The sequence below is a fragment of the Lactuca sativa genome, chromosome 2 (genome assembly GCF_002870075.4).
Source record: "Lactuca sativa cultivar Salinas chromosome 2, Lsat_Salinas_v11, whole genome shotgun sequence".
Classification (NCBI taxonomy): Eukaryota; Viridiplantae; Streptophyta; class Magnoliopsida; order Asterales; family Asteraceae; genus Lactuca; species Lactuca sativa.
This window is the reverse complement of record NC_056624.2, coordinates 208,458,987-208,467,433: the sequence shown is the minus strand read 5'-3', so window position 1 is coordinate 208,467,433 and position 8,447 is coordinate 208,458,987. Positions and strand designations below refer to the sequence as shown.

At 34.8% G+C, this 8,447-nt stretch overlaps 1 protein-coding gene and 1 long non-coding RNA gene across 3 annotated transcripts; one reads left to right on the top strand and one right to left on the bottom strand.

Moving 5' to 3' along the window:
• Nucleotides 1-536: 536 nt before the first annotated feature.
• On the bottom strand, nucleotides 537-5,864 carry LOC111882551 (ABC transporter G family member 24). Its single transcript, XM_023878928.3, has 14 exons — nucleotides 5,453-5,864; nucleotides 5,018-5,094; nucleotides 4,614-4,877; nucleotides 4,458-4,521; nucleotides 4,224-4,370; nucleotides 4,110-4,144; nucleotides 3,886-3,959; nucleotides 2,884-3,788; nucleotides 2,460-2,756; nucleotides 1,893-2,378; nucleotides 1,667-1,815; nucleotides 1,303-1,592; nucleotides 1,098-1,231; nucleotides 537-1,020 (listed from the first exon to the last, which is right to left on the bottom strand). The coding sequence occupies exons 1-14, from the start codon at nucleotides 5,677-5,679 to the stop codon at nucleotides 864-866; spliced, it is 3,306 nt and encodes a 1,101-aa protein (XP_023734696.1). The 5' UTR covers nucleotides 5,680-5,864; the 3' UTR covers nucleotides 537-863.
• A 1,021-nt stretch (nucleotides 5,865-6,885) lies between these two features.
• LOC122196785 (uncharacterized) lies at nucleotides 6,886-8,176 on the top strand. 2 transcript variants are annotated; one of them, XR_006188853.2, is made up of 2 exons: nucleotides 6,886-7,507; nucleotides 7,812-8,176. It is a non-coding gene; the product is annotated as an uncharacterized LOC122196785 (long non-coding RNA). The 2 variants fall into 2 exon arrangements; XR_006188852.2 differs by having other exon boundaries at nucleotides 7,729-8,176.
• The last annotated feature ends 271 nt before the right edge of the window (nucleotides 8,177-8,447 follow it).

Here is an 8,447-nt window from a genome sequence, read left to right as displayed (position 1 = left end):
TTTATGTCCGTTTTTACCCTAACATTTTCCAAAAAATGTTCGGTTTTACCCTTTTACCGGTGATAACAGGTTACCATTATACTAATTTCGCAAAAAACCTTTAAGTTTACAGTTTTTTTACGTTTTTACCTTAAGTTTATAATTTTTTTTATACTTTTACCCTATGTATTTTTTTTTTCATATTATACATATTCAAACAGAAAAATCATATGAATATGTATATTATAAAAAAAATATACTTAGGGTAAAAGTGTAAAAAAAATTATAAACTTATGGGTAAAAACACAAAAACATGGTAAACTTAAGGGTTTTTTTGCGAATTTAATATAATGGTAACCTGGAAAACCTATTATCACCGGTAAAAGGGTAAAACCGAACATTTTTTCGAAAATGTTTGGGTAAAAACGGACATAAATTTCAACTTTAGGCAAAACCGACAAAACCCTGAAAATTTGATGATTTTTATGACATTAACCCTTAAAATAATATATGAAGTTTGAGGTGTTACAAATGATATATAACAATGAAAAATAAGATTTCGAAGAAATAATCATTTACTAGGTAATTCACTAGGCAGTTTTATGGGGATATTATCATTACATGGGAATGGGATGGGAAAAGCAAAAAGCGGTTGGTTTGCTTTTCAGTTTTCACACAAACAAATGAAAATGAAAATGAAAATGAATGAAACTCAAAAAATGAAGTTTTCTACTCCTCCTGGTATGGTATACTACAAGTATAACCTAATATAACTAACTAACTAACTAACTAACTATATCTCACTAATACAACATTCATTTCATATCATACCTCTCTTATATGCTGCAAAGCAAACATGAAGAAACATTGAGATTTGAGAGGTCTTAATTCTTATGAACAATGAGCATGCCAAAGAAGGCGGAGATACGGCTAAGAACACCAATCATGATAAGAACGAATATACAAAGACCCCAGTCATGTACATTATATCCGAATCTTAAAAGTGCCCCACAACGCGTTATCAGCCACACCCCAGAATACCTGTTTCATCAAAAAGCTCAATTTTCAAACCAACGCCTTATTTTCTTCAACACAATAATATTTTAAACCACGATTACCTGTTTGCATTTGCAATTACAAATGCTTCAAGGGCCCACTTAGGGTAACACAGCTTTGACACATTCTTCAAGAAGTCGCTATTTTCTGTCTGTGTTGACACAAGAGTCAAAACTACAGGAAGGAGCACCGCAAACTGCATAACCCATAAAGAGTTTTTTAAACTTTGTAAATTTAATGCAAAATGGTAATTAATTAATTACCCACCAGCTGTGATGGACCAGGATCAAGAAATATGGCCAACATGTAGGCAATGCCAGTCACACAGTAGACAAGGCACACCAAAACCGTGTAGTTTTCTGCAAAAGAAGATCTCGGGTAGCTGAAGAAATAAAACATGGACAGATAAACCGCTGGCTTTATCACTGTACTGAAATGGTCGATTGTATCTTTAGCGAGAAAATGAGCCAGACTACTAATCCCAGATGCACGCTCTCTCCAATATTGTAACTTATCCAATGAAAACGTTCTCAACGCCGCAACTTTACATAGCAAAGCTGCCATAACATAACAAACAGCTTTATCAGTATCAATATCAGTAACAGTAATAACAGTGACCGCTGATACTTACATACTGCAATAATGGAGTAAGTGTATCCAGGAGCCCCGAAAGTCTCTTCTTTTGATTTAATAATCGAACCCAAGCATGCTCCAGCAAGTAATAAGATTAAATAGTCTATTAATTGTAGCTTAGATTCCCGTAACCGCTGCTTAGCAACCCTAAACATTCATTCAAAATTATGTAATGTAAAAGAAAATTCTAAATTTATTAAACACAAATTATCTTATTTTATTACCTTCCGAGAAAGTATCGATACTGGATGAAAATTCCAGGAGTGGTGCGGTTTGACAAATCCTTAGTTGGCAAGAAATTATGGCGTAAAACGTCTCTTCTAACCTCCACATTTGTCTTTACATCCTGCCAAATCTCACCAGCAAAGGAATGTTCCTCATCATTATTACCTGAACCTGAAACTGAAACTGAAGATGAAACTTCTGGAAACATAGCAGAGTTTCTACGCATGTCAGGGGGCACAGGGTAACCCTTATGAAGCATCCATCTAACTGGAAGCTGTTCATGAGTTACTACACCCGAACTCGTGCTTGGTTTCACCATTCCTTCTAGAACATCTATGAAGTAATCTGGAGGATTAACGCGATCTGGAACCTTGATCCCCATCCCTGAAAAGTATTCTTCAACTTTTCTTACTGGTCCATGGTAAACGGTAAGTCCGCCTTTTGCTAAAAGTATTAAGTCGTCAAACGTCTGGAACAAAGAGTAGCTGCAACAAAAGTACAAAACCAAACCATTTATTATTTTAATTCAAACTTTTAAATTTAATTCACTGCTATTTATTACTTACCTTGGTTGGTGAACAACCATGCTAACATTCACCCCTTCAATAGTCTCCCTTCTGAGAGCTCTAAGAAGCAACTGAGAAGACGAACTATCCAAACCAGAAGTCGGTTCATCTAAAATCAAAACAGAAGGTTCCATTACCATTTCCAAACCAACATTTACTCTTTTCCTCTGTCCTCCAGATATCCCACGCTTCTCTACAGTTCCAACCAAAGAGCTTCTCACTGCTTGCAGACCTAACGACTCTATAACTCTCTCAACAACCAAAACCCTATCTTGCTTCAGCATCTTTGCTGGCAACCTACAAACAAAAATACCAACATCAACATATATATATATATATATATATATATATATATATATATATATATATATATATATATATATATATATATATACTTGATACTTTTACTCTTTTACTTTCATACCTGCATTTTGCACTGAACCAGAGATTCTCCTCCACAGTCAGATTCCCATGGACAATGTCATCTTGTGGGACAAATCCAATGATTTTTTTATATGAATGGATTGAATCCGGTTTCCCATTTACAGAAATGGAACCGCTTATACTACATCCATGTGCTTTTCCTGCTATTGCATTGAGAAAAGTTGTCTTCCCTGCCCCAGATGGGCCCATCACAGCTGTGATTCTTCCAGGCATGATTTTTCCAGTCACACATCTCAACAGATGCTTCCCTTTCCCTTTTAAAGTTAGAGTAAGATCTTTGAAAGCAATCTCAATTTTAGGTCTTTTTCTCACCTCCGTGTTAACAGCCATTGAGATTACTCCAGAAAAAGTCAGGTTTTGATTCTCTTGCATGGCTTTCTCTTTCTCAATCTGACCATACGCATAGTTAAAGATTTGGCTATGGGTATGAATTCCTTTTTCCTTTTCTTTTTCTTTTTGCATTTTCTTTTTGCCATTTGTAGCTTTACTCTCTGTGCTCCGGCTCAAACCTTCATAACTGTAAAGATCCTTATCCATTGCTTGTCTGTCAAATGTTTGACTGTTTAGCTCCAATCTGTTTTCACTGGATGAGGAATGGGACACATTTGAAGTAGTTTGATCATCATCGATTTCATCTCTACCATGATGTAATATGGAGAGTTCCTCAGTTTGTGGAGCAGCCTTTTTACGAGAAAATGTACGAGATATTTGAGCTGCATGCTTCTTAGCAGCTTCTCTAGCCATTTTCCATCTTTCGTGTGCCTTCACTTTCTCTTTTGCACGTCTTGAAGCTGCTTCCCTGGTTTTAGCATGCCTTCTCTCTCGGGTGCTAAGTATTTGATCGGAGCAGTTGTAGATGATGAGCAGAATAGTAAATATTGCAGCCTAGTAGATACACAAAAACAATAAAACTTTACATGTTTATTTTTTACCATTTCATAAAATATAGGATTTATGCAAAAACCAACTAAGCTTAGCTTACTATAAGCATCGCTCCATATGCATGAATATTTTGGTGGGAACTGTTGCGATCACATGAAGTCAACTTGAAGCATGCTGAAAATAAAGACAATAAAGGTCAAATGCTGTCCCCCATTAAGTTCTAACTTTTTACACATTTACTCATGATCTCAATATATATATAAACATCATTTATCCAGACAACATCACGAAAGGGGAATAAAGAGAGAGAAAAAGGGGCCTTACGTTTTTCAGAGGTAGAGCCTGTTGAACAGTAATGCCTGAAATTGCAAGAGACATGGATATGAGCATTTGGCAAGAAAATGTTTTGGTTTTTTAGGGACATAAATGAATGAATACCCGCTGCTGCAAGGTATTTCTTGTGTAGTTGATGGACAATATAAGCCTGATGAACAGAACATCTCACTACTGCTGCGAATATCTGCCCATATATTGGCTCCACCACAGGTATGATTTGGCTGTCCAGGTGGCAGTTGGTAAGAATATCTGCATGTAAAAGTAATAAAGTTTCTCTCAAACCAAATGCCAACTAGTGTAACAAACATGAACACAGAAGAAGGGACTCAAACTTACGGTGTACATATGCCACTAGCTTTGTCAAGGGTTGCAGTTGGGCAATGTGAACCCAATGGGCAAGCTGTAATAAAAATAAAACAAGATTCATGAATTAGTAAAGATAGTGTCTTTGAATATTCAAGGGTTAGGGTTCCAAATAGTAATAATACTTACGAATCATGCAAGTAAGACCATTGGGGCAGAAGAAACCCTCACAACAAGGCTGACAGTTGAGAGTTCTAGCAGGAATATTCTGAGAATCTTCCATGTCAACTTCCTCGCTGGATGACGTGGCACATGCCCATCCTGGCTCGCAGCCAGAAATCATGGAGGTTAGATTACAGTTCCTGTTAGGCTTCATATAACTGCTACCAGAAAAAAACCCTCCAAAGTAGAATTTTAACTCTGCTGCTGTGCATATGCGTTGTGTAACATCTCCTGTTGGATGATCGGAATCCCAAATAGAATTCAATTGTTAGAAACTAGAATTTTAATATGCGAAGGAACTTTTGGAACACCTAATGAAGGAAAGAGAAGCGAAATTAGGGCAAGTGATTTGTAAGAGACTAGAGTCATACCGTTGGTTCTCTGAATGCAAGCAGTCAAGAAGTCCAAATTAGAAGAATAGTTGAAAGCTCGATTCCACTCGACTTCTCTGTTAACAACATAAAAAAAAAAGTTGACAATCGAATCAAATTCACCCAATGAAAATCTTGATTTGACTTTTCATTCAAATAGAGCTCTACTTTAACTTTCTAAATTCAATTGCAAATCGATTGTCAAGTTTGTTGCAAATCGAACATCAAAATGATTTTGTATAGTTGCAAAATTTTCGTGTTTGACATCTAGAAAATTACATCGTCGCTACAGTTTTTGTTTCCCTTTTCCCAAAAACGAAAACTGAACATGCAGTTTAGTCAACTATCTGTTTTACCAAATAATCCAAATCTCTTACGCTTGCTCCAATTCGATTACATCTTGTTTCTATGCAAATGAACACAGAGTTTGCTTACCGATCCTTAACGCAGAAGGAGGATCGATTTCCAACATCGCTATTAAGAATAGTAGAAGTGGCGTTGGAGAGACTGCTATATACTGCCTGGGTAATGAACGGGAGGAACGCAGTGTCGTTGATCTGACCGGCGAATTCGTCGCCAACCACTTGACACTGCACCAATTCCGGGAAATGCAGCAAAGCAACAGTAGCTACGGCGGCGGCGAAAAGTTTCCATCCGGTCATTCTCCGGCAAGAAGCAGCAGCTGCGTGCTTGAACGTGCATAGGGGAACAAGATTTCAGGTCGAAATAGTTAGAAATAGAAAGAGTATTAATAATTTATCTGGGATTCGGACCACGTTCCAACTTGCCGGCTTTGACATGGCTCTCTTTTGAGTTTTGACATGTATCCTTGAGTCCTTGACCTTCACCCTCCAGTTTTCAGCGTTTCACGTTTTCAACATACAAATCGGAGTAAAATACGGTTTCGATCCCTTTGGTTTGGCCAAAATCTCATATTTGGTCCTAGTATTGCTGACTTTTTGTCATGGATGGTCCATGTGGAATTGTGGATGGTTTTTGGTAACAACGGTGGTCCTTGCATCCGTTACCCTTAGTTAAGCACTTAAGCTTTGTTACTAACAGTGGAAAAAGACTTTATTACCCTCAAACTAAACTTGATAAAAGTTATAAATTACAAGGACCATAACTATAAATATTAACTCTAGTTCTTTAGTCGTCGGCAAAGCCCTGCCTCATACTTTTTCAAAGCTTTGTAAAATATCGGTTTAGATATTTTATTATATTATGAAAGTAAATTAATCATGAAAGTATCATAATATGGTCATGTCACGCGTTTATTATAATTTATGCTCAAATTTTAATATATATATATAGGAGTAGGATCAAATGAGAACACCAAAAAGGTTGAGAACGCGAGAACAAAGTATATTCATTTGCGATTTCATGTATTCATTTGTGGAGAAATGATAAATTTTTACAACTTTGATTTCAATTGAAGAGAAAAAACATATTCATGTTGATTGTGCGTAAAAATTTATCATTTCTTCACAAATGAATACATGGAATCACAAACGAATATACTTGTTCTCGCGTTCTCAACCTTTTAGGTGTTCTCATTTGATCATTTCCCTATATATATATATATATATATATATATATATATATATATATATATATATATATATATATATATATATATATATATATATATATATAGAAAAGTGAATATACCCTCGAGGGTATATAAGATTAGGAACCCAATAATTAAAACTGTGTCGTTTGATTAGTGTTTTTGACTCCTTTTTGTGGGAAAAGAAAATCGATACGTGAATAAGTTTTACAGACAATGAAACCTATCGTATCCTTAGCAAAAGCAATGAGTTTCTTGTTTTTTTTGAATCGTCATTGATTTCGGAGCTGCTATGGTTCACGAGTTTGACTGATTTCGGAATCCTTCTGTAGTTCAGTGGAGCTTTTTTTTTCGTCTGTGCATCAATTCTTCCCAGTAATATTAATCATGAAGATTAATAAATCAAATGACATTATGTCGAATCTATTGGGGTGTTGAAACAATACGAGGTAATAAGTTAATGCATTTTTTGATTTCATCTTCTCCACTTTTTTTTAGGTGGGCATTAGGTAATTTCTATAAATTGGGGTGTTTGAACGATACCATGGTTTATGGTATTTAGTTTCTATGTATTTTTTTTTCAAATGTAATGTCACTGGTAATGTACATTAGGTGTTCGATTAAATGCCTTAGTGAAGTCTTGTCTCAATATGCATAAAGACTGATTCAGTGATTCTTTTGGTGAAAAAAATGCAATTTTGAGTGTTGATTGAATTAAATGACTATGTTACTACAAAATTGGAAGGAAAGTACTTTGATCAGGTTTTCCATATATTATTTTTATTTTTACTTTTTTTATTATAATTTTAGTGAGTTAATTTTTGTTTTGCAGTTGAATCTGCCATTGAAGGCTTCTTATTCTTCATGTACTTGGCCAACCATCATTGCATTCTCAAAAGATTCATCTCTTGATCAACAAAGTAAGCTTTTTATGGTTCTTTGATACTGTAAAAACAAGGACTTGCATCCTTAAGATAAATATTAGGATAAAATATGATCAATAATCCAATATCTTAATTATAATCACATTTCTTGGTTATTATCCATAGGATTACATAGTTTTTTATGTGAGGTTGGTGATAAGAAAATGTTGTTTATAAAGTACAATCAATAAATATAATAAAAATGGTTTTTCATATAGGTATGCACGAGAAATAGATAAAATATTATTTAGTGATCATGTGAGGAAAACCCATCAAGGTTGAATTCGATTTTTTGGGACAGGGGTAAAATCGTCCAACAAGGAGAAAACCCATCAAACTTATGTGTAAATTAATCCAACAGTACCCAAAACATTACATATTGCAGTTTAACATGTTTGGGACAGGGGCAAAATCGTCCAACAAGGGGCTGGGGGTAAGGATTGATAATAATTCAGTTGATTTTGTCATGGTTTGAACTTTAAAGATGTGATTTTTATTTTTATAATTATATTTTTTTGGTTTTTTAATCATCTCAGTTAAGTGGTGGTGATGGGTGGGAGGCTGTTGCTACTCTTGTACCATAAGCTGAAGGTGCAGGTGCAACCGGGTGGGAATGAGACAAGATTGTTCTTATGTGTTGAACTTTTCTTTTTATCTTGTTTAAAACTAAGTATGTTAAGTCTAGTTTTATGATGTGAGTATTTTTAATATTGTGTAATGTTCAAAAATTTTGATGGTTTTGTTATGATAGCATTAAATTTGATTTAAATTCTGTTTGAATGGTGAAACTTGATTAATTGCTAAACAACAAATGTTTGTTGCTTTGATGTTGTTGAATGTTTGTTTCATTTTTAACATAAAATGACAACCTATTTTCATTTTTAACCGACAATTGCAGCACAGTTTCATTTTTAACTAAAAAATTGTGAAGAAATTT

Excerpts from the sequence above, each read along its gene's own strand:
- LOC111882551 (XM_023878928.3), bottom strand. The coding sequence starts at position 5,679 with ATGACCGGATGGAAACTTTTCGCCGCCGCCGTAGCTACTGTTGCTTTG. Across the intron at positions 4,371-4,457 it reads GCTAGTGGCATATGTACACC|ATATTCTTACCAACTGCCAC; the intron begins GTAAGTTTGAGT and ends TTTTACATGCAG. Across the intron at positions 3,789-3,885 it reads CATATGGAGCGATGCTTATA|GCTGCAATATTTACTATTCT; the intron begins GTAAGCTAAGCT and ends TGTATCTACTAG.